The sequence below is a fragment of the Cordyceps fumosorosea genome (genome assembly GCF_001636725.1).
Source record: "Cordyceps fumosorosea ARSEF 2679 chromosome Unknown scaffold_1, whole genome shotgun sequence".
In the NCBI taxonomy this organism is placed as follows: Eukaryota; Fungi; Ascomycota; class Sordariomycetes; order Hypocreales; family Cordycipitaceae; genus Cordyceps; species Cordyceps fumosorosea.
In genome coordinates this window covers 2,141,138-2,168,870 of record NW_017387301.1, presented here as the reverse complement: position 1 = coordinate 2,168,870, position 27,733 = coordinate 2,141,138, and the positions used below count along the sequence as shown (strand labels likewise).

Here is a 27,733-nt window from a genome sequence, read left to right as displayed (position 1 = left end):
CCATTCGACATATCTCATCCCTTTTTTTGCTTGGTCAAACGGGGGTTTGGCTCGAGAGGCGCATGAATGACCTGAAAATATCAGGGATAGAAGTTTTGACAAAGCTTAAAGATGGTACATCAATTTCATTATGGTATCTCATAAAGTTTCATTCCGAATCTCTCTAACGGTGCTCTTCTCGCGTCTCATTGTGCGCCGCCAACTCTACTGCGTAGCTCCCCGGCCTAGGTGATTGTGCCGCGATGCTGCCCGTCGACGAGCCTACACTGACGCGGTGGTCAGGGCGGCCGCCTTGCATGCTCTGCGACCAGCGAGGATCGGACGGGGTCAGCGACGACCTCTGAGAATGCTGCTGCAGCGCCGGGCTGGGCTGCGGTGAGGGAATGTTGCCGGGGTTCATGTACATGTAGTCGCCGGGCAGCTCGAGCACCAAGGAATGCTGCTTGTCCGGTGGTGGCGGCTGCGCGCGATAGCCTGGGACATACGGAAGAGGAGACTGTGGCTGCTGCTGCTGCTGCTGCTGCTGCTGCTGCTGGGGCGGTGGTGACTGAAGCGGCGGCGGGGAGACGGCATTCGGGCTGTAAAACGTCGAGACGTGGCCTAGCCTCGGCGAGCCGAAGCTGGCCGCCGGCGAGAGCGGTCCGGCACCGATGATGCTGTGCCGCTGCTGCGCGGCGTCCGACCGGTCGTTCGGGTTGACCGTCCTGAGCTTGCCGTTCTCGAACATAGCCTGGAGCGCGCCCGAGTCGAGCAGCTCCGCCTTCTTGATGATGCGGTCCACCATGTCCTTGCACGCCTTCTGCAGTTCCGACTTGACGAAGCCCATCATAGCCACGTTGCAGCGGATCTCAGCCTCCTGGCGCAGGTACAGGCCACTCGGGGGCACGCCCAGATCCTCGGCGCCGAGCTCGCGCTGCTCCGGCGGCTCGACGCCCGGCTGGTTGCCACCGACGCGGTACTTGTTGCGCAGGTCGACGTTCATGGGCGCGTAGATGTGCGTCTGCAGGCCCCAGGGCATGTCGTGGAAGCAGCCGTTGAAGGTGATCTGACCGGCGCCCAGGCGGCCGACGCCGGGGACGAACTGCACGCGCTGGGTGATCTCGTACCAGGTGCTGTAGTACTCATCAGCGGCGGCGTTGCGCGGCGCGGGGATGGGCCGGTGGCTGAGGACGAGCGGGTTGAGGGAGATGACCTCGCTGTGGGATTGCAGGATGTCGAGGGCAAGTTGTCGCGGGATGTAGCTCGGGATGGGCGTGACGACCGTGTAGGTCTCCTTTTTGCGCAGCATTGTGTGGGATGTGATGTGTGCAGCGCGCGGGTGCTGCGAGAGGTGCGGTATTCGTTTGGTAGGGGCTAGATGGCTCTCGGCCGTCTTCCGGATGTGGTATTGTAGTTTTTGGTGATCTTTTCGGTGTCGCGAGAGGTTCCAGACTGTCGCGCCGCTTCGTCCCTAGCTGCAAGGTCAAGTTTATGCCAATTTGCACATCAAGCTGTATGTACAGTACAACAAGAGATGCCAGGAGGACTCTGATGATGTTGATTATTATAGCAGGGGAGCCTCAGCCTTATTACAGACCTACGCCCCTACTAAAAAACGCCAGCATTTTCAGGCAAAGGACGTGGATCCAAGGGAGCCCAGCAGTGAGTTAGCGGGATGTGGACTCAAGAATAGCTTCATCATTGGCGGCTTGTCAAGCCCTGTACTAGCCTCAAGCTCGCTGAAAGTTTGCTCCAATAATAGCTCAGCCTGGGGCTCAGCTCAGCCCCTCTGGGTCAACAAGAGGAGAGGACGGATGGATGGATCTGAACGAGCCCAACGCCATTACACCAATGAGGGCATGGAAAGGCTAGGTAGCCAATGGGTGACAGTGATGGAAGTGATGGAGGGTTGACGCCGCTGGTTATTCGTCAGTGTGTAAACCCGAGGCTGCCGGAACGCGCAATGCAGTAGATGATGGATGACACGCAATCGGAAGCTGTGATGGCATGGCTGCATCATCAAGGTTTATAACTGGCGGAGGTCCTTGTGGCCCTGTAGGCTTTCGTGTCCGCTTTCATCTCTTATCCTTTCTCTTCATTTCAGGCTCTCCATTCCATCCTGCAAACCATTATTGAATCCATCAAAATAAACCAGACTCAGCCTCTTCCTTGTTTGTTCAAGATGAAACTGAGCACAATCGTCCTGTCTTTGTGTGCCACTGGCGCCGCCGCCACCCCACCAAACAAAGCCCATCATAATGATGAGCGTCCAGCCAGCTCGTCGGGCAGCGTCCTTCCGTGGTGGCAGGGCATCGCCTCGCTAGAGCCAATCCCGTCCGCCCTCGTCGCAGCCGGCGAGGCCATTCGGCACTCCACCGTGGATGCCGCTGTCAGCGCTACGCGGCAGATCCGTGACCAGGCCCTCGAAGCGCTCAGTAGCCTAGACCGCCCCAAGCACCCCAAGACCAAGCTCACCACCGTCTACCAGACCTTGCAACAGCTCCCAGGCGCTGGCAATTTCACCAAGCTCCTCGACGATTTTCCCGACTTGGTAGACGCCCTCAACGGCACCAGCGACGACGGCGGCGAGCACACGCTCTTCCTACCGCTCGACGACGCGTTTGACAAGATCCCCGACAAGTTCAAGCACCCGAGCCACGAAGCGCTCGGCAAGTTCCTCCACTACCATGTCGTCCCCGGCACCAAGAGGGCCGTCGACGTCCTGACTAGCTACACGCTCGAGAGCGAGGCTGTCGAGCGCGGCCTGGGCGGCGAGCATCAGCGCATCCGCGTCGGCGCCAGCCTGGCCGGCGTCACCCTCAATGGCTATGCCAAGATCAAGGCCGTGGACATTGTAAGATCACGCATCTTTCCCCGTAGAAAGCCACCAACGGCGTGATCCATGTCATCAGCGACGTCCTCGCGCCGCCGCCGCCTCTCGGCCCGATCCTCACCTTCTTCCCGGCTTACTTCTCGACGCTGCTTCTCGCGTACGAGGTCACGGATTTTATCAAGTTTGTCCACGGCCAGCACATTGCCGGCAGCACCTTCTTCGCTCCCAATAACGACGCCTTCAAGAGCCTCGGCCCCAAGGCCAACGCCTTCCTCTTCAACACCAAGAAGGGCGTCAAGTACCTGGACGCCATCCTCAAGTACACCATCGCCCCCAACGCTACCGTGTACAGCGACGCCTTCTACGACAAGCGCACCGCCGCGGCAGCGCCTCCGCATCAGGACCACTACACCCTCGAGACGTTTCTGCCCGGCGCGTCGCTCGGCGTCGACATCGCCACCGTGTTCGGCTTCCGCGTCATCAACGTCAACGGCTTCACGGGCGTCAAGTTCCACGACGCCGTCGGCAGCAACGGCGTGATTCACGTGGTGGATAAGGTCATCCTGCCGCCGCACAACGGGAAGCACGTCGAGACGGCGGACATTAGCGTCGATAACTTGACTGACATCCTCGCCCCCTATGTGAGTTTGGGGCCGGAGGACGCTGCTTGGGAGGAGCTGTAAGCAGGTTCAATGCACTGCGGCAAGAAGTTTATGGTACCTCGCAAGTCTTTGACGCTTGATAATAACGACTCTCCTCATTTGTTCCTGATTTCCTATCATGTATCCTAGTCCTTTTACTTCGTTAATCGGAATATCTTCCCTCCATCGCCATGGATCACAATTAGAATTCCTATGTTTAAGAGTCAGCCCTGGGCAGCGCCTGCTGCCACGCTACTACTGGTACGTTGGCCCGGAGCGAGGCCACCCGCCACCGATACCGGGGGGTTTTCGTGCCACCAGGCAAAGCAAATAGATTTGGTCACACATCTTTTTAATTAACACGGTACAAGGGCCAGAGACACGGGGATGCACATGGCAGCTGAAAAAGAAAGCATAAAAAGGCCCGTCTAATTAAGCGAAGGCGCGAAGCAACCAAGCTTAGGCGGTGGCGGAGCATTTTCTTGCGCGTGCAAGACCAACAAAGGATTGACTGGTTAACGCTTGTCATTTATCGATTCGGAGCTTTTTATGACGTTTTAGATCACGAACAGGGCTACAGGAATGGTGGGGGTTGTTTCGTATCCGCGAGGAGCGGCCAGTAAACCTCTGAGGCGGAAACCAAACCACTGCGCGGTGGCCTGCGAGGTGTAAATCAAGACAGGTTGGCGTCCAGGGGCGTCCGATATCCGTGGTGTATGGTTGAATGTTCAAGGTCAGGTGCCACGATGGTCGACACTGGCAGAACTTGCGGGCGCAACAGGGACTGGAGCTGCCAGATGAGAGGGGAATCAGTTACTCTCGTGCTTCACATCTGACTCGGCCAGAAGTCTACTCAAAGTCCACTAGCCTATTGCCTTAAATGTTCTTCTGCGTTTCGAAGAGATACTCTAGTAGTGTTAGTCGGTCTTGATAGTACCCTGGCCGCAGGGGGCGGCGCGAAAGCGGCGTCTCCGCGACAAGGCGTGGAAGTCGGTGGACGAATACCATCATGGTGATCTAGTTGGCGAAATCGGCCAATAACATCATCAAGGCTTCGATGATGTCCTTCAACACCCCCACCAACAAGGGTCTTGCGAGGCTTTTAGGTGTGGTTTCCCGTCGATGTGCCATCATCAGGCTACCTTGGCAGTCGGTCGGTCACGTAGCAACAAGTGATGGGCTGTATGCCTCATAGAGATTGGCTAGCGCGTCTTTTTTTTTTTTAATTTCACGGTACGGAGTTGTACGATTGAAATGATAGACTTCAACTGGTGCCCGAAGGATCTCTGATGATGGTTGAAACAGAGCGGATGTCGGCGGTTCGAGGTAACAATCGAGAAACTCCTCAATAGATATTTCAGGGCAGCGGGTGCATAAATGGCTTTTAATGCCAAGACAAAGCCCCTGGGATAGAAGCTATTAATATCCGTAGAGGAAGGACATATGCCCGATTTTGAGACCTGTTCTGTGGGAATGACCGGCCAGGGCCGCCGGGCCACCACCATGTAGATCCGGGTAGGAGCTGTTGGATCATTCGTCCAACCCAAGTCTTATGTACGCCAACATACCTACCTTTGTATAGGTAGTAGGCCAGTAGGTACATAGTTAGTAGGGTCGAGGGAGAGCAGCCAGTCACATCGCCCAGGCCACATCCAAGAAAAATCTCAGGGACGGAGAGCAGCTTTGTCTGAGGCCGCCGCGAGCTAGGACGCTTGCTCGGCCGAGAAGCGGTCTTCTGTTGTCGGTGGTGAAAAATGTCGGCAACAAATCAGAGCTGCGTGAGCTAAATTGCTGAGGTGGCATTTGCAGCTGATCTGAAAGTTCTCGGCCCTTTTTCGCAGATGCCTGGATAGCCTTACGACGAGTGAGGCTGCAAGATGGAATGCAAAATAAAAACACATACACTGCAGGAGCCTCGCGGTTAGTACATATGTGCATGGCGCCGAGAGACCTGACGCGCAGCAAGAGCGTGTTCTGTGATTATCCGGACTGTAGATTATTTCTGATCCACTGAGCACGAAACGAACGTCTAGCTTTGTCGGTTCTTCCCGCGGCTCGTAGATTACAAAATGGTGTGATACAGAGGTGGTCGTGTGAGCTGATCTGTACACGATATTCAGCCTGTTTGTCTACCTAGGTTCCTCAGTTACGTAGGCGTAGAGGTATATGCACCAACTACAACTATGCACCACCATAGGGATGATACATCGCCGTACAAGCTAATAAAAGCAAAGCGGCGATAACATAAATAACATAAATAACATAAAGAGTCCGAAAATACAGCATTTATTTATCACGCACCTTGTATCTAGTGTACTACCTAGAGTTGCTGACTTGCAATTGGGTTGGAGGTTGTCCGTTTGCCTTATCACCGTTGAAGAAGGGAAGTTCAGCATCCACTCTAGGCCTCTGCCCTCTGCTCCAGAGCTTGATGACCCCACCGCCATCGACTCAGCACCCAAGCCAACCAACCAGCGCTCTCCCTTCGTAGGCACACCGCCAAATTTGTCCCTGAGCCCCGCGTCTTTAACGTACCACAAACTCCACTAAACCTACTAAGATCCATAGGTGGGTGAAATGGGTACGGGCTGCTGTGCTGTGCTCAGCTGTGCATGTGCATGTGCAATGACTGCCTGGCTCCGGTCTTGGCTTGCTCACCTATTCCTGAGTTTATCGTCACTTTTCCTTCCACGCTCAGTTTGTAGCACTGTACTAATAATACTCCCGGATCTTGTCGTCGCTAATTCAAAGGTCTTCTTCTCTTCATCATTGGCCCGCTGCTTCCCTGCCGTTTCTACTTGCCATGCAGCAGATCCTGCCTACCTCTAGGTAGTAGCAGGCAGATATCTTTGCGGCCTCCTGATCTCGCCTCCAACGTTGCACAACGCTCCTCTCCGCCTCAATGCGTTTGCACAGTGCAACCACAACCAGCAAACTTTCTGAATCATCCCTCCTACAAAAGCTCTGCCCTGCCTCCCATCCCTTCTGCTGTTGCCTCGCTTTCTTCCACCTTCCCCTTCTCTACCCAACTTTGATTCCTTAACTCTTCCACAATCGCTACAAACCAAGAGAGTAATTACATCAGACAAGGTTTTCCTACTCTTCGTTTAGAAAGGACATATACAAGCGGCGATTCGAATTCATCTTTTCGTACACAGCTACGATAATCGGGCTATCGAATCCGTTCCTCACACGTCTACGCCAGTAGCCATCTCCAAATCAATACCTTTCCTTTACCCGGTCGTCTATTTACCCTATCAGAGTACTTGCAATCATCCGGCAACATGGTATACTCCGGTCATCCTTCCAGGGGCTGTCAGATGTGTCGAACCAGGCGAATCAAGGTGTGTCGATATGGGACATGAGTACGCAGCGGCTTGCCCATCCGCATTCGTCAGACCCTCCAGCTCATAGCTTACTTAGCAAAATCGAGTCTAACATATCTTACTAGTGTGACGAGACAAAACCTACCTGCAAACAGTGTATCAAGTCTCGACGAGTATGCCCTGGTTACAAAGACGAGTTTGATCTAGTCTTTCGTAACGAGACTGAAGCTACGGAGCGAAGGGCACGCAAAGCCAACAACAAGGCTCTGGCTCTCAAGACGGGAAGGTCAACTTCCCGAAAAGTGCCAGAACTCAAGACTCTGGTCGGCTCGGCTACATCAAGTGATCCGTCAAGTACACCGCCAAGTACTCCGTCAAGTCCCTCCCCTGCACCAACTCAGTCACTCGACGAACGGACGGCGCACCACTTCGTTTCCAACTACGTCTTGGTGCCGCCCCAAGGAACCCAGAGAGGGTACTTTGAGTTTGTTATCCCGCTCATAAAAGCCAAGAATCCTTGTCCTCACTTCAAGCTGGCCTTTGAAGCGTGTGCGCTTGCCTACTTCAGCAACCGAATGAAATGCCCTGAACGTTTCGAGAAGGCGGCTTTGCACAAATACGTACAGGCTCTAGCCACTACTGGGCGAGCCATCCAAGATCCCGTTGAGTCCAAGCAAGATGGGACTGTTGCGGCTGTTCTGCTTCTTAGTCTATTCGAGAATATCACTTCTCGACATTTCGGCATGCTTGCCTGGAGCACACATACCGAAGGAGCCATTCAACTCGTTCAAAGTCGAGGCCGAGACCAACTAAAGACCAAAGTCGGGCGAGACATTTTTGTTACAGTTCGCACCCAGCAGGTAAGTGTTTCTTATTGCGGCTGCCTCCGAAGTCCCCGGTCTTTTGATAAGGTACTGACTGGCATACCAGATCATTCACTCTTTCAGCTCTGGTCAGCCCGCAGCGGGTAGCACCGAATTTTGGATCAAAGATGCGATCAAAGACCCATTCGCAACTAATTTGCAGAGAATAACGCTGCAGATCAGCGAGCTCAAGACGGAAGCCAACAAACTTCTCGTTTTGCTGCATCACTCCCCTGACAATGTCAAATTGATCATGAATATTCTAAGAAGGTGTCAGATGAAAGACCAGGAGCTACAACAGTGGTGCGAAAATCTTCCCGAAAACTACAAGGGGAAACCTGTGACGTGGGTCAACGGTGTGCCGGACGGCGACTACGCCAAGGCAGAAGTATACCCAGGCCGAGTCGACGCCTTCCAAGACCTCTGGGTCACGACGGTCTGGGTTACAATGCGATGCTCACGACTTGTTCTCGCCTCCATCATTGTGAGAGCCATTGCGTGGGTGTACTCTCCAGTTGACTACCGCACCACCCCCGAATACGCAACTTGGTCCAACACTTGCGTCAGCATCATCACCGACCTTTGTGCAGCTATCCCATACCAGTTAGGGTGGTTCAGGTCGCGCCAGGAGCTTCTCGAACGTTCCGACCTCACTAGCTATTGCTGCGGCGAAGATGTGGGCGCAAAGGGCCTGTCTGGCTATTTTGTTACCTGGCCCCTAAGCTGCATCATCACGCAGGATTATTCAACAGCTCGACAGAGAGAGTGGGCCAAAGGCAGGCTTGAATATATTGCCTGGGATCTTGGTGTTAGCTATGCTAAGATGCTGACTCATGTCAATGTGCGGGTGCCTTCAATGCTCATCAAGCGAGACGCAATGGCTGCGAGCGGTTCGGTGGACACATCTGCGGTGGATTTCGAAAAGGTCCTTTCAAACCGGATTGTGCCACCGTCTGGACTTACTGATGATCTGTCGTTCTACGGGCAAGCTCGAGAAGGGGCGGGCTTGTTTGGGCTGCACCAGAAAGTGACCATGGAAAGCACCGTGGCGGGTTACAGATTCCCAGACAAGGCTGCACACTAAGACTTCCACGGATAAGTTTGCTCATCTCACAGAGCAGCAAGGTAACACTGGTGAAGCAGAAGTAGTAAGACAAGTCCGTGTGAGCGTAGTGTCGATATTCTGAGGAAGGGTTGAAGGGAGAGGCGATTATCTGTGGAAGACACTGTGAGCGTTTTATATTTGTCGATATTCTAAAGAAGAGTCGAGGGGAGTGGTAATTGTTCGAGGAAGAGTTAAGCCTGGTTAGTACTTTGTAGCATAGATCGGCGCAAAGTCATGACTTTGATGGCGGAAGGGCACAAGTCATATCTCTTTAATGAGATGAAATATATCCTTTTTGACTTCCTTTTGGTGCCGTGATGGCCTCGATGCACGGTTTATAAATCAATGCGTAGGTGTCCAACAGGATTACGAGCATCGTAGACCACGGGTAGGCAGCAGACCAGGCCAAAAAGATTTGCAAGCGTTTATGAGATTGCGATGAAAATGTGTCGTAATTCTTATAGTCCTTGATCCAACATGAAAAGAAGCACTTGGGTAAAAAATGCATGCCCGAAAGTCTGGGCGCGTGTGCAGGATGATATGGTACATAAGTGGACAAGTCTGCGCTTTGTAACGTCGTCTACTCTGGCGATTTCGTTTTGAACAGGCTTTCGTCGTTGTGATCGTGTAAGACTGGAATCGTCAAGTAGGGAAAGTATCTGAGCGAGTAGCTTTGCCTCGATTGTTGGTCTGGATTCGATTCTTTCTCGTCGGTATCGGCTTATTAATGGGTCTTTTTGCTGCTAATGAGAGAATGCCAGGTTAACATGAACGCGTGAAAGGAAGAGGGAGGAGAAGGAAGAAAGAAAGCACAGGCAAGGAGGGTCGTTGCTGTTTGGGCGCCTGCTCACCTCTCTTGCGCCTGGCCGAGGTTCCAGGCTTTTACGAGGTAGCTCTGAGTCTTGTCGACGTATTTCTCGTTCTTGACGTTCTTGACGCCGACGCGCATGCCATCCTTTGTGAAAACGACGTTCTTGCGACCCATCTTCTGCGAGGCCGTCTCGCCCATCTTAGTGACGCTGAGATAGACGTGGTAGAGGACGAACCCGATGCCGCCAACGACGGCGAGGGCGACAATGAGGGGGAGGATTTGTCTAAGTAGGGCGGTGGACATTGCGGACTTAGCGGCAGTGACGTTTGGGGAGGGTTGGTAGCGAGAGAACTGTGCGTGTTTCGGTGTGCTGCGCGAGAGCGCGGCGCAATGCGCCCGGGAAGGGGGGCAGTTGAGGTTGTTATACGGGTAGCGCGGGGTGGTGGGAGGGAGAGGCGGCGCGGTAACCAGGACAATGGTGACGGCAATAGAGTTTGTGGCGTTGAGGGAGCGGGTAGAAGCGTTGGAGGGTTGGTTGGTGGCTGGCTGGCTTACAAGAAGACGGAGAATTTACCCATTGTGGTGAAGGTTCCGGGTGAGGGTAGAAAAGAAGAAAAATAGATAGCGGGAGGAGAGGGGAAGGAAGAAGTGACGGTGCGGAAGCTTGAAACGATGTCAGAGAAGAAGGGCGCGTGTTGCAGCAAACGACGTATGTACATTTGCCAGCTATAGTGGGGGAGCCTGCAGCGCTAGGGGAGGGGCGTTTGTGCCTGTCCTGTCTCTCCGTCTGTCTCGTGCAGGGACGGGGACTTGCAGGTGGCAGATGGCAGATGGCAGGTGAGACGCGCGTAGAAGAAGTCTGTTAGTCAACACTATAGGTGCCTGATGAGGTTGGGAAGAGTGTATCACGGTGCTTCCAAGGAAGGGGGGGCTCATATATATTCATTACAAGTACAGACACTAATCTAATAAATGGGAGGGATAGGTGGGTGGGTGAAAATCCTCAGGTTTATTTTTACTTGTCAAATGGCAAGGGTATGAACGGATGGATGAGAGGCTAAAATCAGCAGCCAGCCTCGCGCTGTCGTTGGCGCCGCCCGTTTCTGGTTGCCTCTCGTGGGCAGTGCAGTGCAGGCTTGGAAGGCACAGCAAAAGTTGCAACGCCGCTGGTAACTGGACATGAAAAAACTAGCTACTAAATACACATGTGATTGTTGATCTACTCTGACTGGGTTGATAGCCATTTTTTTTATCATCTAGGGTAGATTCAGTGCGACAGATTACCCGGTGCTTCTTAAAGCCAGCATAAGCAACAAAGCGGCTTGAGCAGGGTGCTGACTTGGTGAACACTTGGATCGGCTGTACTGGTAACAGGGTCGTTGGCGATATGATAACACAATTTTGTAAACTAAAAGAAAGAAGAAAACAGAAGATGCACATGTGTACTGTAAGTCACCAGAAGCTACCTATGTACCTTGTACATACATATCTAAGAACCAGTGACTTCATACCCCCCTATGTAAGTACTAAGTTCATAGTACTGTCAGCATGTCATCCAGCAACTAGCGGGGTAAAAAGTAAAGCCGGCTCCGAGCTCATCCCTCCACTCCAATGACATCCCGCTCCGGAGCAGACCATGACATCGACATGTACATCTCGACGCTCGCCTTTGGCAATAGATCTCCCAGTAAATTAAAGCAGATGTAATTATCTTGCGAATGTCGTATCATTATGTTGTGACAGCAGAGCACCTTATCCACCCTTTCTTGTGACTACCTACATACCTCTCTCTACCTTGAAGCTGCCTAGGCCCCACCCGAGCCACTCGTCCACATTGGGAAAAGGACACCACAGCACGACCAACTCTCCCAGAGAAGAGCAGAGCTCCCTCGCACGTCCCGCCGCCACTCCCAACGCCGTCCGTCAACCACCTTGCGTCGCCGCCTTCGTATTCGGCGTTGACACCCATCCTCTTTTCCCTCCAGCGGCACCTTCACTCGATCGCAGACCTGTTTTGTCTCTTCTTCATCTTCCTCCCACCTGCTGTCCTCCCGCACGGCTGTTTGAAGGATCATCGCGAGCCCGCTCTCGCCACCGCCTCCCCTCCCCTCCCTCCCTCCTTTCGAGAGCAACCCAACACCTAGGTCACTTGTCCAAGTCCTCACATTCATCATGTCCGCCCCCGCAGGCGACGGCTACGGCCAATTCCAGGATCATCCGCACGATCAGCAGCCCGGCGCCCCAGCGCTCGACCCTGGCGCCGCTGCCGCTGCCGCGCCGAAGAAGAAGAAGCGTGGATATGCCGCTGGGGCATTTGATGTCGCTACCGGCGCCAATGCCGGTGTCGGCGGCCCCATGCAGCCCGGCGCACCCTCTGCACCTCAATACGGAGGTTATGGCCAGCCCGATATGCAGCAGCAGCAGCAGCCGCCTCAGCAGGCCGCCCCCGGATACCAGTACGGCCAGACCTACGGCGCGCCCCAGCCCGCCGCTTCTCAGCAGGGGTACGGCGGTTATCCCGCCCCCGACCAGACTGCTCATGTCGGTGGGCAAGATATGGCCGGAATCACGCAGGGCGTTGCGGGCATGAACATGAGTGGCCAGCAACCTTCTGCCATGCCAATGGCTCAGGCCCGCCAAGTCGCCCTCAACCAGCTCTACCCGTCGGACCTGTTGAGCCAGCCTTTCAACGTCGCCGAGGTTGATCTGGCGCCCCCGCCCATCAACCTTCCTCCCAACGTAAGCTTCCCTCCTCGTCACGCCTTGCGCATTGAAGTTCTAACAGTGGTCTGCCATCCAGTCTAGCGTTACTCGCTCCGAGACGGCCAATTGCGCTCCCAAATATATCCGTTCGACCCTCAATGCGGTCCCGACAACCAACTCGCTGCTGAAGAAGTCGAAGCTGCCGCTCTCCCTCGTCATCCAGCCATACGGCTCCCTCCACGACGACCAAGACAATGTTCCCGTTGTCCAGGATCAGGTCATTTCCCGATGCCGGCGCTGCAGAACCTACATCAACCCATACGTAACATTCATGGACCACGGTCACCGATGGCGCTGCAACATGTGCAACCTGACCAACGATGTACCCCAGGCTTTTGACTGGGACTCTGCCGCCCAAAAAACAGTGGACAGATGGCAACGGCCCGAGCTGAACCACGCCGTTGTCGAATTCGTTGCTCCGCAAGAATACATGGTCCGACCTCCTCAGCCTCTGGTCTACCTGTTCCTCTTCGATGTCAGCTACGCCGCCATCTCGAGCGGCCTGCTCGCCACCAGTGCTCGCACCATCCTCGACAGTCTCAACCGCATCCCCAACGCCGACCGACGTACCCGCATTGGTTTCATGGCTGTCGATGCCAGTCTGCACTACTTTTCCATCCCCAAGGACGAGGATGAAAATTCTGAGACCAACATGCTGGTTGTTAGCGATCTGGAGGAGCCTTTCCTTCCCGTTCCCCACGACCTGCTCGTGCCGCTGTCCGAATCCCGCCAGAGCGTCGAGAAGTTCTTGCAGAAGCTGCCTGAAATGTTTCAGAACAACCAGAGCAACGGTTCCTGCATGGGGCCGGCCCTGCGCGCTGGGCACAAACTCATCTCTTCCCTCGGTGGCAAAATTGTCGTTCTGACGGCTTCGCTGCCTAACGTCGGCGCGGGCAAGCTCGAGATGCGCGAAGATAAGAAAGTCCTCGGCACCTCCAAGGAGGGCACGCTTCTACAAACTGGCAACAGCTTCTACAAGAGCTTTGCTGTAGAGTGCTCCAAGAACCAGGTCTCGGTTGACATGTTCCTGTTTTCTTCCCAATACCAAGACGTGGCTTCGCTCAGCAACTTGCCCCGATACACTGGTGGTCAGACCTGGTTCTATCCCGGCTGGCACGCTTCCCGACCAGAGGATGCGCTGAAGTTTGCTTCCGAATTCAGCGACTACCTCTCTTCGGAGATTGGCCTGGAGGCTGTTCTGCGCGTGCGCGCCACGACTGGCCTCCGCATGAACACATTCTACGGCAACTTCTTCAACCGAAGCTCCGATCTCTGCTCCTTCCCTGCGTTTCCTCGCGATCAGTGCTACGTTGTTGAAGTGGCCATTGATGAGAACTTGACTAAGAACGTGGTCTGCTTCCAGGCTGCCATTCTTCACACGACGTGTAACGGTGAGCGTCGCATCCGCGTCATGACGGTCGCGCTGCCCACGACGACGAACCTGTCGGATGTGTACGCTTCGGCTGACCAGTGCGCCATCACAACCTACTTCACCCACAAGGCGGTCGAGCGGGTCCTCAGCAGCGGCCTGGATGCTGCTCGCGACGCACTGCAGGCCAAAGTTACAGAGCTTCTCCAGACGTTCAGAAAAGAGCTTGCTGGCGGCAGCATGGGTGGTGGCCTTCAGTTCCCTGCCAACCTACGCGGCCTGCCCATCCTTTTCCTCGGCCTAATGAAAAATGTCGGTCTTCGCAAATCGGCACAGATCCCCACGGATATTCGATCTGCGGCGCTCTGCCTGCTCTCGACGCTTCCTGTCCCTCTCCTGATACGCTACATCTACCCTCGCATGTATTCGCTGCACGATATGCCCGACACGGCGGGCGTTATTGATGGTGAGACGGGGCAGATTGTTCTGCCGCCGCCGCAGAACCTCACATCGGAGCGACTGGCGTCTCACGGCCTGTATCTCATTGACGACGGGCAGACGCAGTTCCTGTGGGTTGGCCGCGACGCGGTGCCGCAACTAGTCGCTGACGTCTTTGGCGTCGACGACCGCACCAACATCCAGGTAGGCAAGGGCCGGGTACCGGAGCTGGACGGAGACTTCAACGAGAGAGTGCGGGCTGTCATCCAGAAGAGCAAGGATCACCGCGCTCTGGGTGTTGGAAGCATTACAGTGCCTCACCTGTACACTGTGCGGGAGGACGGCGAGCCGAGCCTGAAGTTGTGGGCGCAAACTTTGTTGGTGGAGGATCGCGCGGACCAGAGCGTTAGCGCGGCGCAGTGGTTGGGCATTTTGCGAGAAAAGGTACGTCGGCGCAATGGGAAAGACATGACGTGCATCGACAGTTCTGAGCTAACAATATACTCTGCAGGTTGTGCAGTAATTATAGTGAAGAGAGTATTAGGGACCGATTTCAGTCCCAAGGAAAACCAAAGAGCAAGAAGGTAGCGGTTGTAGATTCGAGGCGGAGGGCGTGATCCCTGGAGGAGGTTTAGTAAGAGGCGCATGGTAACTTTTGGCTGAAGATGGATGAGGGTTTAAAATGAATATATATTAGATGAATTCAGTTATTTCTATCAGCTGGCGCAGTGTCTCTAAAACGTGGATGAGAGTTGAACTGGGGGGACTGTTTGCTATTGGTTACGGCGGGTTCGAAGATGCCGACTCCGAATGATGATATATTGAGGACATCATTGGTTAGGTAGGATGTGCAAAGTGAAATAATGGCCAATGACTTGTCCGCCTATGGATGAGGGCCATTAATGATCTCGAGGTGGGCAAGGGTCATAGAACTAGGACGACCAATGGATAACGGAAGCTTCGATTACGCGCCTGAGCTAAAGGAAAACTCGGTGTCCGCAGCGGGGAGGGAGAGTGGGCGCCTCGGCGCCTCGCAATATGTACAGTAGATGTCCTGCCTGGAGGGAAGGAATCTCGAATTCGATTGATTGCCAATGTTTTTTTTTTTTTTTTTCGCCGAGACTGAATCTTCTTTGGTATTTATCATATGTTTGCTATGGCACCAGGTAGGGCAGGCCGCCAGGTAAATGAGTAGGAGCAGACAATAAGCAAGTGTAATATTGGTTTCGAAAGAAGAAAAGGGCCCCCTCCCGTGTCTTTTTAGGTACATAGCTCTAAGACGGGTTGTTGTGAAACGTGCGTTTGTAACACACGATGTGGGCGGGAGAGGCTTTGCCGCCTTTGGGAATAAGGAGGCAGGAAACGAACGAGATTGGGGAAAGAGGAGGCTGGGGCAATGGATAATGGATAATGGATGCTGGTGGTCAGTTTCAAAGGAAGCCAGAGAAGCACGCATTGTCTCCATGCTGTGTTTCCGCCTGTGATGAGAGCACGCAAGAGAGACGTACCGTGGTAGTCGGCTGGTGTAAGCTTCAGGCGTGCGTGTGATGATCTGCGCTGTGTCTCACCATACGCGCCATAAAAGGTTCGGACGGAAAAAAGTAAGTAGCTTTTGATGGGCAAGGAAGGTGGTTTTCTGCTTTGTGTATTCCGTACCCGGACCTCCCGGCGCATATTGGAGTTGAAGGAGCTCCACCGAGCGATCAATTGGTTATTGGTTCTCTTGTTGACTGTGGGTTTTAGGAGGTTGTGACTGAGGTACATAGGCTGGGTCTAGCCGCCGTGACCAACGAGGGCGGTGGGGGCGAGGTGAGTTGTGATGTGATAATAAGGATTCCTTGGGTGCCGCTTCTCTCTGATCTTTCTCCGTGTGTGAGCTTCTCTGCACCAGAACAAAACGTAAACTCTTGCACGGCTTATGTTGTACGCGCACCATCTCTTGCGCCTCAGCTACTCAACTTTATCGACTTGGCACTTGTGAGCGACCTTATTGCAATATCAGTATTAACACCAGTTTCGATATTGACATCGACAAGGTCAACTGGTACGTTTGACACCCGACTTGTTCTTTCCTCTATTGCCTCCTGCGGCCTCCTGCGAGAGAGTCGCGCAGCCCGACGAGTCGTCGTGCCATGCATACCTGGTGCAGGCTATTCCACCTCTCTGCCTGCCTTTGTTCCTTTTTTGCTGTTGTTCCTTCTGCGGCCATGCCGTGCCGCTGATCCATGACTAACTGTCATACTGGATTATGCATCCTGTCTGGTGCCTGGCCGCGTACCTGACTTGTCCCTTCCGGTGCATGCAAGCATTGCTGCACTTCGCGGGCTAGCTGGGTCTTCTCAAACAGGGACCCCCGCGTTTCGAACAGACATGGCTTTGGCGTGCCTGGGCTCAGGTGGGCTGACGCATTCAGTCAGGCCGCCCGCCCAAAGTTTGACGGCGTGGAATGCTAGACCAAGCTCAGCACCCACCACTACAACCACCAAACAGCGTTGCTGGAACTTGCCGAGGTGTCTTTTCTGTACCAAGCTGGCCCAGTAGAAGCACTGAACAGCGGGACGGCCCTGTCTAGGTAGGGCCAGTGCCTGGCGGTCATCTTAAGATCCACTGTGCGACTCAGGTCGTGTTGCGGCGCTGAGCCTGGACTTAGTGATGCTCCTCACTCAGATGTTCATGGCCAGTCACTGCGATTCCTTGAGGTACCCGGGATAGTGCCCGGGTATCCATATGCGTACAAAATACGTTTCGATGTCCGGCTATCATTCTCTTTTTCTTGCCCTTTCTTTTCTTTTTTCTGGCCGTGTGCTAGCTAACCCACTACCTCCCGAGACAGGTACAGATTTGATCCTAGTTAGCGGGTGGAGCTACTACTGAAGGACTGACAAGGTCGACCAGCTGTCAAGGCAATCCACGCGCGGAAAGCAGAAAGGGGAAAAGGACAAAGATCAAGATAAAGAAATAAAGGGCGAGATCGGACATTATCCGCGAGCCAACCGACGAAGCGATCTGATCCGCCCACAGACAAAATCGAGCGAGCACGCACCAGCACGTCTGTTCTGTTTGTGTCGGGTGATAGGTGGTGGTGAATATACGACACTTTGGGGCTGCAAGAAACCGCAACACGAGGCCCGAGCGGGGAACTTTTGGCCCATTCATCTCAGTGAAATAAACCCCTCCACAGCAGACCACAGCAACAACACAGCTCAGCTTTCCCTCGTCAACGAACCGCTCCGCGAATTCTTGACCTGGCGCTTGCACCTCTTGCGGCCGATTTCTCCCCCTTTCTTCTTTTTCTCCTTCTCTGGCAATCGCGAGAGCAAAGAGGTCCCTCCTCGTCTTTATCATCGCTTGTCGACCAAGAAACTCAATCTCCATCCTTCAAAAGGCGGGAATAAAAGCCATACCTACCTTGCAAGGCCTGCTTGCCCACAAGAGCGATTGCGCTACCCCGCCATCCATCATGTCCCGCGCAAACCCTCCCAATAACGCCTCGGCGTCGCGCAAGATCTCTTTCAACGTCAGCGAGCAGTACGATATTCAGGATGTTGTCGGCGAAGGTGCCTATGGCGTTGTTTGGTAAACCATGCTCCTAGTCCTACTCCCTCCCACGCTCCCACTGCTAACTGGACATCACTCTCCGTCTAGCTCGGCCATTCACAAACCATCCGGCCAAAAAGTCGCCATCAAGAAGATTACACCCTTCGATCATTCCATGTTTTGCCTCCGAACCCTCCGCGAAATGAAGCTCCTCCGATACTTTAACCATGAAAACATCATCTCCATCCTTGATATCCAGAAGCCCAGAGGCTATGACTCGTTCAATGAAGTCTATCTCATCCAAGTGAGTTCAATCTAGCGCCACGGCCGTTGAACAAATGCCCCTTTGCCAGCAACGGCCACTAACAACGCCCCCCCAAGGAGCTCATGGAGACGGACATGCACCGAGTTATCCGCACCCAGGACCTTTCCGACGACCACTGCCAATACTTCATCTACCAGACCCTGCGCGCGCTGAAGGCCATGCACTCCGCCAATGTCCTTCACAGAGACCTCAAGCCTTCCAACCTCCTCCTCAATGCCAACTGCGACCTCAAGGTCTGCGATTTCGGTCTTGCCAGATCCGCCGCCTCGCAGGAGGACAATTCTGGCTTCATGACCGAATACGTTGCCACTCGCTGGTACCGTGCGCCCGAAATCATGTTGACATTCAAGGAGTACACCAAGGCCATTGATGTCTGGTCTGTCGGCTGCATTCTCGCTGAAATGCTCAGCGGGAAGCCTCTGTTCCCGGGCAAGGATTGTACGTTTCTTGCTCTACCCTGACTCTTTACTCGAGAAACTAACTATCTGCAGATCACCACCAGCTGACTTTGATTCTCGACGTCCTTGGTACACCCACCATGGAAGACTATTACGGAATCAAGTCTCGCCGCGCTCGCGAGTATATTCGCTCTCTACCCTTCAAGAAGAAGGTGCCGTTCCGCACGCTATTCCCCAAGACGTCCGACCTGGCCCTTGACCTGCTGGAGAAGCTCCTGGCCTTTAACCCCGTGAAGCGCATCACCGTGGAGGAGGCACTCAAGCACCCCTACCTCGAGCCCTACCACGACCCCGACGACGAGCCGACGGCGCCTCCCATTCCCGAGGAATTCTTTGACTTTGATAAGCACAAGGACAGCCTGAGCAAGGAGGAGCTGAAGGCACTCATCTACCAAGAAATTATGCGGTAAAAGTGTGGCTACTGTCGAGGATGGTCACATGCAACACCCCGGGGGCTAAGGAACAGCCAGACCCATCAGGCAGGACCTTGGGTCGCTAGGAGAAGTGCAATTGGTTTTGCCATTGTGAAGCGATGCATGAAAATACAATACACACGTGTCTAGTGGTTTGCCGGGATGAAGAAGCAAGAAAGCGGATATACACCAATTTGATTTACAGAGTGCCACACGCGAGCATGAAGGAACGGCATGATGGACTTTTTTTTTACTTTTTGTTTCATGTTATAGTTTTGACCATCTGGTTTCAGTTTCATTCTGCAGTCAGTTCCTCCATTATTATTTCCTCTTTATAATATCTTCAAGCCAAGTTCCCAGTTCCGTCTTTTGTGCGTGGTCTTGGATGGGTGCATCGAGAGGATAATACCCCGCCGAGATCAAGCCATGCGAGCCCCACCTTGGCGACAACTGTCCATACCAGGCTTCGACGGATTGATCAACGGAGCCTGATTCTACATAGTACTTGTCAACTTCCCCCTGGCGGATTCTGGTGTGCACGTACCGATGACGGTCGCAGGCGATCTCCTCCACCATCCCGCTTAACACGGTCGACACAAGTGATTCTCCTGCGCAACAGTACACGCATTGCATCAACGTCATTGCAACAGCATTCCCACCTGATCTCGACCACGCGCGCGCGATCCAAGACGACAGAAATACAAAACAACCACCCCTCCTCATATACATATAAACATACACATAGAACACTGCGTGCAGCATGTTTGGCTTAATACGACGGTTCTCTAGCGAAGACACGGACGTCAACCAGAGCCAGGACGGCCAGCACGCGGCCGCCAGCCTCCATCGCCACAAGGACGGCGTGCACGACGTCTTCAACCCGCCGCGGCCGACGGCCAGCCCGTTCCGGCCGCCACCGCTCGACCCGGTCGTGCTGCACGGGTACCGGGATGGGACGCCCGCCGAGTCGCGGCTGCTCAGCCACGCGGTCGCCGAGGAAATCCGCAACATGGTGCCGGAGAGGCTGCGCATCGTCGAGGACTGGCGACTCGCATACGGGCTGGAGCGTGACGGGGCAAGCCTGAGCACGCTGTATGCGAAGTGCAGGGCGTACGAGGGCCGGAGAGTGGGCTTTGTCTTGGTCGTGCAGGACCAAGAAGGCGGGGTGCGTTTTCTCTCTCTCTCTCTCTTTCTCTCTCTTTCTCTTCTGTTTTTTTCTCTCGTTTGTGAATGTGCTAACGACGGGACTGAAAGAGCAGACGTTCGGCGCGTACCTCTCTGAACATCCGCACCCTTCACCGTCGTATTTTGGCAACGGCGAGTGCTTCCTATGGCGGGCGTCGACGATGGCGTCGCTGTCGCTGCTACCGCCGCCGCCGTCGTCTGACACCACGCACCTGACGACGCGCAGCACGACGCTAGCGGGTGGTACCAGCGGCGGCGCGTCGACGCCAGGCTCGACCGAGTCGATCCGCTTCAAAGCGTTCCCGTACAGCGGTCTGAACGACTTCTACATGCACTGCGAGGTGGGGTACCTGAGCGTCGGGTCGGGTGGCGGGCACTACGGGCTCTGGCTGGACGACGCGCTGGACGTCGGGCACAGCGCGACGTGCGAGACGTTTGGGAATGAGCCGCTGAGCGATGCCGGGCACAAGTTTAGCGTCGTCGGCGTAGAGCTCTGGGTCCTTGGAGCGTAGGTGAGGAGGTTATGTGGGAGGGGAAGCATGATTGGACTGGAACATTTATTCGGTGTTGTTGGCGTTGATTTTGTCTGGAAGAAAAAGGAAACTATTACGACGATATACCTTGGCATGTGGCAGTTTGGAAGAAGGGGGGTGCGCGGCTTTACATGTTGTGATATTTGGTTTAGCTTGGCGCGAGAAAAACATCTTCACTCTGGTTTGTGAACCAACAAAAAGACACTCAAAATATACGCAAAATTTACGTTTTATTTGGTCGCTTCATTGTGACGCTTGCCGTGCTTCGAATTCCGCTATGCCCTCCATCAAGCCCTCCGGGCTAGGTGTCGCTGCGCAGACGTCCGGGTGGAAGCCAAATGTTTCGATTAAGAAGTCGCGCGTCGTCGGGCCGATGGTGGCGATGAAGGTCTGCCCGTCGCGACGGCCTGGGATGGCCTTTCCCGTGTCCTGGTCGAGCAAACCCAGGCCGCGCAGCATGCTATCGCAGCCAGTGGGCGAGAAGACGACGACCCAGCGTGACGACAACAGCGGTGTGCCGGGGTTGGTGGTGGTGGTGGTGGCAGAGAGGTGCAGTGCTTGGGCAAAGTCGTCGGGGAACGTTTCCATGACGCCGGTGCCGTAGACGACGCGCTCCGTCACGGGTACACGGCGGTGCGGCGGCAGGGACGGATCCGTGAGTGTGCGCGGGATGATGTCCCGGCGCTGCTCGCCGACCAGAAACAGCAGCGCCGGTGGTTGGAGCTGCTGCCCGTCGCCGTCTCCGTCGTTTTGGAACCGTGCGGCATAGTCTTGGAGGATGAAGCGCGCGAGCGCCTCGCCGTGACCGGTGTGACCGCCCGAGACCTGCAGCGGCCCGCCCGGCACGGCCGCTAGGGCGCGCGTAGTCGCGGGCCCAACGCTGTAGACCGGCACTCCGTCGAGGTGCGGCCACGACGGGCCCTGCGCGGCGCGCTCGCCGTCGACGACGTGGATAAAGGCCTCGACGGCGCGCTGTGAGGTGAAAATGAGGCCGCCGTAGGAGGCAGAAGCGGAGGCGTGGCTGATTCGGCGCTCGAGGAGGAGGGTGCGCAGGAAGGAGAGGCCGGAGTCGTCGAAGCGGTGGCGCATGACGGGAACGAATTCCGGGGCCAGGGGGCGGTCGCCATGGAGGAGAGCGGCGGAGAGCGTCTCGTGGTAGGAGTCGCTGGGGGTGGAGGGCGTCTTGAGGAGGAGTACGGGTACAGCGGCAGGGCGTGATGAGGAGGCGGCTGGGGGGCGTGATGAGGCGGCTGGTGGGCGATCCATAGCCGCGGTTGGTAAGTTTATAATTTAACTAGTTCGATGAAGTGAGTGAGAAGTTTTCTTCCAGTTTTGCAAAAGAGAAACGCTGATTGATGTCTTGTTGTAGAATGGTGAGAGACGCAAATGTCGTCATGATGGTCTGGCGTTGAATTTGCGATATAGGCGAGCTGGTGTGGGTCAGGTAACGAGGAACGATTTAGTGAAGCCGGTAGTATCTTTTCGTGCAGGTTTGAATTTTTTTGGGTGAAAAATGCAGGACTGGTGAACACAGTGAGCGCCTGTGCATATATTTTAACTCAATTACTCGTCCCCATGAATCTCCAGTGTCTTAATAGCCTGTTGAAGAAGTGTCCGGGCTGGGAAAGTTGGTGGGGCCAGATCGTCGCCGCGGTGGTATTATAAATCTGCACCAGGCACCAGACCCGAAGCCAAGCGCAAGATTCAGCATACACAAGCACACACACACACCTACGGGGCGTGATTTGTCGGCGAAAGTTCTCTGCGCGTCTCACGTACAATTTTCAATTGTCAGGGACTAAAATGGCGGAGCAAGCGAGAGAGGACACGGCTGGGGCGGCGCCAGTGCTTGCCGCGCATGCCGCACCGTACCCCAAAGGCGTGGTCCTAGACAAGGACGGCAAGCCGTGAGTAGACTGCCGGAGTCAATGGTAATTTCCGGAATTGTCTTGACTGATTTTTCCTCTCTCTCTCTCTCCCAGGTGCCGATCATGTACATCTGGCGCTGCGTTTTCCGCGTGGGCCGCTCAAGCCAGGCAAAAGGTCAAGGGCGACACGACCGCGACCGCCGCAACAGCGCCGCCGCCGACGACGACGAGAACAACAACAGCAATAGCATCAACAGAATCCGACCCGCGCGCCGACTGCCCGCCCGACGTAGAGGTACTAGGCCGCAGCTCGTGGACGCTGCTGCACAGCATCGCGGCGACGTACCCGGAGACACCGTCGCGGACGCAGCAGGCAGACCTACTACGCTTCGTGGATCTCTTCGCCAAGCTTTACCCGTGCTGGGTGTGTGCTGAGGACTTTCAGGCGTACGCGGCGGCGCGCGTGCCACGGGTAGCCAGCAGGGACGAGTTTGGCATTTGGCTGTGCGGCGCGCACAATGAGGTCAACAGGAAGCTGGGCAAGAAGGAGTTTGACTGCTCAAAGTGGCTGGAGAGGTGGAAGACGGGGCCTAAGGACGGGCGATGCGATTGAGGAGAGGGGCGGTTGTGTTGTGATTTGTATATATTACCCTGTATTTGGAGCTTGGTTTCTGGATAGACGGCGTTCAAGGGCTGGGCTGGGCTGGGCTGGACTGGCTCGCGACATAATAGAGCTACGGCTAGGAAAAGGGCAGGATATCTCTTCACTCAATATCAATACGCTGGTCAGTGTACCAGCAATATTCAAAGCTCTATATTATTTTTGAGGCAACCAACGTCCTCTAGAAAGAGTCGACTGACAGTAGCTTCCGATCGAACCGTCTTCGGTGGGGCCTCGCCAGTTGCAAGCCTGGTTGGTTGCATCACCATTCTCGGACTTCGGAGCTGAAGCAACATTAAAGTTGTTGCTTATCAGGAGCGCAAGTGAACGTTTTTTGACTCTTACACTTAACATCCTCCTCAAAGACAATTGTCAAGTCTTCTCTGCACAAACATTCGACCAACAACAAAACACTCTTCTACCGCCGACGTCATACATCATCCGATTCGCTCCACTTATACCTCTTACCTCGAGCAAGGCAGATAACAGCGAATTGAACCTCAATATGGCCGACATCCGCGTGAAAAACCTCAAAGCGCCCGTCGACGTCGCCGAGTATCTATTTCGCCGTCTGCATCAAGTCGGTGTCCGCTCCGTCCACGGCGTTCCGGGCGACTATAACCTGGTGGCCCTCGACTACCTCCCAAAGGCAGGCTTGAAATGGGTCGGAAGTGTGAACGAGCTGAATGCAGGTAAGTAATTAGTATCTATCTATACACTGTCTACGGAGCCGTCATCTACCGGTCCACCATCTACTGGCCCATCGCCACTGATCTTGGCTGACTCAACTCCTTCAGCCTACGCTGCTGATGGCTATGCCCGCATCAACACCGTCGGCGCCGTCGTCACCACATTTGGCGTCGGCGAGCTCTCCGCTATCAACGGCCTTGCCGGAGCGTATTCCGAGCATATCCCCGTCGTGCACATTGTCGGCTGTCCGTCCACCCGCTCTCAGAAGCAGGGCATGCTGCTCCATCACACCCTCGGCAACGGCGACTACAACGTCTTTGCCAGCATGAGCGCCAGCGTCTCCTGCAACGTCTCCAAGCTCAACGATCCACAGGAAATTGCCGTCTTGGTCGACCACGCGCTACGCGAGTGCTTCGTGCAGTCCCGGCCCGTGTACATCATGCTGCCCAGCGACATGGTCACTGCCAAGATCGAGGGCCAGCGCCTCGAGACGCCCATTGACCTATCTGAGCCGAGAAACGATCCGGAGCAGGAGGCGTACATTGTGAATGTCATTTTGAAGAATCTCAGGTCGGCCAAGGCTCCTATCATCCTGATTGATGCGTGCGCAGTCCGTCATCGTGTGCTAGCCGAAGTTCACAAACTACTTGCCAAAACCAAGTTGCCAGTATTCGTCACGCCGATGGGTAAGAGTGCCATTAACGAAGACCATCCCAATTACGGTGGCGTGTATGCGGGAGAGGGATCCCAGCCATACAGTGTCAAACAGGCTGTTGAGTCTTCCGACTTGATTCTGTCCATCGGCACACTGCAGGTACATACCATCTGATGATGTTTAGTATATTTTTGCTTTGCCTAACATTTGTTCAGAGTGATTTCAACACTGCAGGCTTCTCATTTCGCACCTCCAAGCTCAATGTCATCGACTTGCACAGCGATCACTGCATCATTCACTACTCGACATATCCTGGTGCTCGAATGAAGGGAGTGCTTCGCAGGCTCGTCGACAACCTGGACGTCAGCCAACTCGCCGTGACTCAGGTGCCTGCCGTTAAAAACGAAGTCACTAAAAACGATGATGGAACACCCACAATTTCTCAAGCTTGGTTCTGGCCGCGTATGGGTGAATTCTTTTGCAAAGGTGATATTGTTGTGACTGAGACGGGCACTGCCAACTTTGGCATTTGGAGCTCCAAGTTTCCAGCCGGGGTCACAGCTCTCAGTCAGGTTCTCTGGGGCAGTATCGGCTGGTCTGTTGGTGCTGCTCAGGGTGCCTGCCTGGCCGCGAAAGATATGCGAGCCAAGCGCCGTACGATTCTTTTTGTCGGAGATGGATCATTCCAACTCACGGCTCAAGAGCTCAGTACCATGATCCGACATGGGCTCAAGCCCATCATGTCAGTGCACATTTCTCTTGAATGTGTCCATTCCTCTAACCAGATCACAGTTTTCTTTTGAACAACGATGGTTACACCATTGAGAGATATATCCACGGCATGGACGCAGAATACAATGACATCAACGGATGGGACTATACCGCTCTGGTCGATGTCATGGGCGGCTCAAAAAGCTGCGCGAAACACGTCGTCAAATCAAAGTCGGAACTTGACAAGCTCTTGACTGATTCGAAATTCAACGCAGCTGATTGCCTTAATTTCGTGGAAGTGATGATGCCCAAGGAGGACGCGCCATCTGCCCTGGTTACAACGGCAGAAGCAAGCGCAAAGACCAATGCGGAACAGAGCTAAAGCCGACCGGGAGATATTCAATGAGCATATTGGCTATCAAATGAATTTCGTGTGAATTAAAAGATATAACAAAAAAACTGCACATGAAACAAATTGAGTTCGTAATTCTTGAAGGTGAGGGAACTTACACTGCCGACACGGGTCAAAACTGGCGGATCCACACCAAACAGCGCGCCAACGAAAAAAATCACCAATTTCAACTTTTCTCATCGAATGCGCCAGTAACAACCCCTTTTGTATCAGCACTCTCTGCATTAGAATCATATTCGAATATCGCATTTACCATGAGCGAGAATCAGAATAAACGAAAGGAAGGCCCCTCGGGCGCGGCTCCAGCTCACAAAAAGAGCAAGGTGAGCATCACCTGGGCTGGGCCGACCTTGCTTGGCTCCTCTATATCTGGCTGACAATGTCTTACTGCAGCAGGGGAGCACCGCGGGAAAGTGGAAGACGCCACAGCAAAAGTCAAAGATGGCTGGTCGGATCGAGATGGGCAGCTCGCTGGATGTTGGTGACGAGGGCATCTGGGTCACATACGCCAGAGGCATGAATACGAGAGCGTTTAGAGAGTTCAATGAGCTCTGTCACGAGGTATGGTTGCTCCTGCGGACTCACATGATGCCATGAGCGTGGTAATCCATGGTTCAGAGTAACGACTAACCCTCAGTCCAGTACGGCGAGAGCATGTACGGCATCGCAAAGCCAGCGGATGAGCACGAGAACGCTGGGGCGGAGGGCGATGAAGATCTGGACATTGAAGCGTCAATTGAAAAGGAGTTGGCTGCCATGAAGGCGCCCCGTGACCGAACCGCCAAGAAGACGGACGTCTTCCGGCCCATCAACGCGGGCATCGAGTGCGTCTTCTTCATGAAGACGGCCAGACCCGTCGAGCCGGACGTGCTGGTCCGGCAGATGTGCGAGGACGCGAGGAAGTGTCCGGATCCGCGGGCGCGCAGGTGCAAGTACATCAACCGCCTCACGCCCGTCCTAAGCACGGACAAGGCGACGGACAAGGGCATCGAGAGGGTGGCGCGGCGGGTGCTGACGCCGTACTTTGAGCTCGTGCCTGCGAGTGGCGCGGGCGAGGCGCAGGAGGAGGGGACGACCACGCCGGCAGAGAGGGAAGAGGTGACGCAAGCACCAGCAAAGACTACGAACAGTGCTGGAGAGCCCTTTACGGTAAGGAAGGACTCTGTTTTTTGGGGGATGGTGGGGGCGTGCCTGTGCTGTGCTAACATGGTATTGTTGTTTGTAGTACGCCATCAGACACAATATCCGCAACCACAACACGTTCAAGTCGGATGAGGTGATTAAGAAGATTGCCGGTCTAGTTGATACAAAGCACAAGGTCAACCTATCGAATGCAGACAAGGTTATCTTGGTGGAGATTTTTCAGGTATGTACATGTTCGACAGCTCTGCCGCTCTGACGCCCTGTACGAGGTCGGATAGGCTCTTTTGTCTCGTCTCTCTTCGCTTTTGCTAATGCAATCGGACGTTTTACAGCTATTTTGCAGCGTTTCCGTCGTGGACGGACCGCAGTGGGAGGAGCTCAAGCGATATAACATGAACTCACTGTACGGAATGGTTCCGAAGCAAAAGAGCGGCGCGACGACGACGGCGGCGACAAACGACTCGTGAAAGCCGAAGACGGTGAGGCGTGAGAAGATGGTGTGTAAGTGTGTGTGTGTGTGGTAGTGACTTGTTTGTGCTGCATCAGGCGCGCCCGCTCGACGAGATTCATCATTTGATTTTGTACCATGTATGTACGGGATGCCAGCTTGTTCTCGTTTTCCTTTGCTTCAGGCCCACCTTGGCAGGATGCAATGTGGTCTTGGACCCCATCAGCCAACATAGATGCATGCTCTGGGTTTCTTCGACGACCCAACGTCGTTATCTAGCAACAGAGCGGAATTATGGCCCGGCCTTTTTCCGCGACGGGCGCCCTTGGTACCTCCAGTAAGTAGGAGTTGGCGGGCGTCTCAAATACTAGGTAGCCAATGAGAACAGCGTCAATGGAAACACCTTCATGGATATCCGTGTCTGACTGTGATTCTGCGACATGTCGTATCAATATTAGACGGTGCCAAGGGGTGAATGCCAAATTGACAGCAGCAGACAGACCAGGGTGGTTGCTTCAAAGGTTGATGGGGTGTCAACGGTTGATAGGATAATCGTGGCGTCAACG

At 54.5% G+C, this 27,733-nt stretch overlaps 11 protein-coding genes across 11 annotated transcripts; 8 read left to right on the top strand and 3 right to left on the bottom strand.

Annotated features, from left to right (window-relative positions):
* Window positions 1-163: 163 nt before the first annotated feature.
* ISF_00699 (hypothetical protein) lies at window positions 164-1,288 on the bottom strand (the record flags this gene model as incomplete). The annotated part of the gene is made up of 1 exon (XM_018844306.1): window positions 164-1,288. One exon carries the CDS (start codon window positions 1,286-1,288, stop codon window positions 164-166), a length of 1,125 nt encoding a protein of 374 aa, XP_018708756.1.
* An 873-nt stretch (window positions 1,289-2,161) lies between these two features.
* Window positions 2,162-3,495, top strand: ISF_00698 (Fasciclin domain family protein; the record flags this gene model as incomplete). Its single annotated transcript, XM_018844305.1, has 2 exons — window positions 2,162-2,833; window positions 2,860-3,495. The coding sequence occupies 2 exons, from the start codon at window positions 2,162-2,164 to the stop codon at window positions 3,493-3,495; spliced, it is 1,308 nt and encodes a 435-aa protein (XP_018708755.1).
* A 3,242-nt stretch (window positions 3,496-6,737) lies between these two features.
* Window positions 6,738-8,726, top strand: ISF_00697 (hypothetical protein; the record flags this gene model as incomplete). The annotated part of the gene is made up of 3 exons (XM_018844304.1): window positions 6,738-6,797; window positions 6,935-7,639; window positions 7,710-8,726. The coding sequence occupies 3 exons, from the start codon at window positions 6,738-6,740 to the stop codon at window positions 8,724-8,726; spliced, it is 1,782 nt and encodes a 593-aa protein (XP_018708754.1).
* An 868-nt stretch (window positions 8,727-9,594) lies between these two features.
* ISF_00696 (hypothetical protein) lies at window positions 9,595-9,861 on the bottom strand (the record flags this gene model as incomplete). The annotated part of the gene is made up of 1 exon (XM_018844303.1): window positions 9,595-9,861. One exon carries the CDS (start codon window positions 9,859-9,861, stop codon window positions 9,595-9,597), a length of 267 nt encoding a protein of 88 aa, XP_018708753.1.
* Window positions 9,862-11,730: 1,869 nt separating this feature from the next.
* ISF_00695 (Sec23/Sec24 trunk region) lies at window positions 11,731-14,651 on the top strand (the record flags this gene model as incomplete). Its single annotated transcript, XM_018844302.1, has 3 exons — window positions 11,731-12,297; window positions 12,344-14,572; window positions 14,640-14,651. The coding sequence occupies 3 exons, from the start codon at window positions 11,731-11,733 to the stop codon at window positions 14,649-14,651; spliced, it is 2,808 nt and encodes a 935-aa protein (XP_018708752.1).
* Window positions 14,652-17,588: 2,937 nt separating this feature from the next.
* ISF_00694 (mitogen activated protein kinase) lies at window positions 17,589-18,858 on the top strand (the record flags this gene model as incomplete). Its single annotated transcript, XM_018844301.1, has 4 exons — window positions 17,589-17,704; window positions 17,774-17,969; window positions 18,047-18,428; window positions 18,482-18,858. The coding sequence occupies 4 exons, from the start codon at window positions 17,589-17,591 to the stop codon at window positions 18,856-18,858; spliced, it is 1,071 nt and encodes a 356-aa protein (XP_018708751.1).
* A 763-nt stretch (window positions 18,859-19,621) lies between these two features.
* Window positions 19,622-20,558, top strand: ISF_00693 (TLDc; the record flags this gene model as incomplete). The annotated part of the gene is made up of 2 exons (XM_018844300.1): window positions 19,622-20,026; window positions 20,121-20,558. 2 exons carry the CDS (start codon window positions 19,622-19,624, stop codon window positions 20,556-20,558), a joined length of 843 nt encoding a protein of 280 aa, XP_018708750.1.
* A 264-nt stretch (window positions 20,559-20,822) lies between these two features.
* ISF_00692 (Tetrapyrrole biosynthesis, uroporphyrinogen III synthase) lies at window positions 20,823-21,845 on the bottom strand (the record flags this gene model as incomplete). The annotated part of the gene is made up of 1 exon (XM_018844299.1): window positions 20,823-21,845. One exon carries the CDS (start codon window positions 21,843-21,845, stop codon window positions 20,823-20,825), a length of 1,023 nt encoding a protein of 340 aa, XP_018708749.1.
* Window positions 21,846-22,382: 537 nt separating this feature from the next.
* Window positions 22,383-23,060, top strand: ISF_00691 (augmenter of liver regeneration; the record flags this gene model as incomplete). Its single annotated transcript, XM_018844298.1, has 2 exons — window positions 22,383-22,486; window positions 22,562-23,060. 2 exons carry the CDS (start codon window positions 22,383-22,385, stop codon window positions 23,058-23,060), a joined length of 603 nt encoding a protein of 200 aa, XP_018708748.1.
* Window positions 23,061-23,613: 553 nt separating this feature from the next.
* On the top strand, window positions 23,614-25,546 carry ISF_00690 (pyruvate decarboxylase; the record flags this gene model as incomplete). The annotated part of the gene is made up of 4 exons (XM_018844297.1): window positions 23,614-23,800; window positions 23,906-24,612; window positions 24,669-25,195; window positions 25,246-25,546. 4 exons carry the CDS (start codon window positions 23,614-23,616, stop codon window positions 25,544-25,546), a joined length of 1,722 nt encoding a protein of 573 aa, XP_018708747.1.
* Window positions 25,547-25,830: 284 nt separating this feature from the next.
* On the top strand, window positions 25,831-27,186 carry ISF_00689 (THUMP domain containing protein; the record flags this gene model as incomplete). Its single annotated transcript, XM_018844296.1, has 5 exons — window positions 25,831-25,899; window positions 25,970-26,137; window positions 26,219-26,725; window positions 26,802-26,942; window positions 27,052-27,186. The coding sequence occupies 5 exons, from the start codon at window positions 25,831-25,833 to the stop codon at window positions 27,184-27,186; spliced, it is 1,020 nt and encodes a 339-aa protein (XP_018708746.1).
* Between the last annotated feature and the right edge of the window lie 547 nt (window positions 27,187-27,733).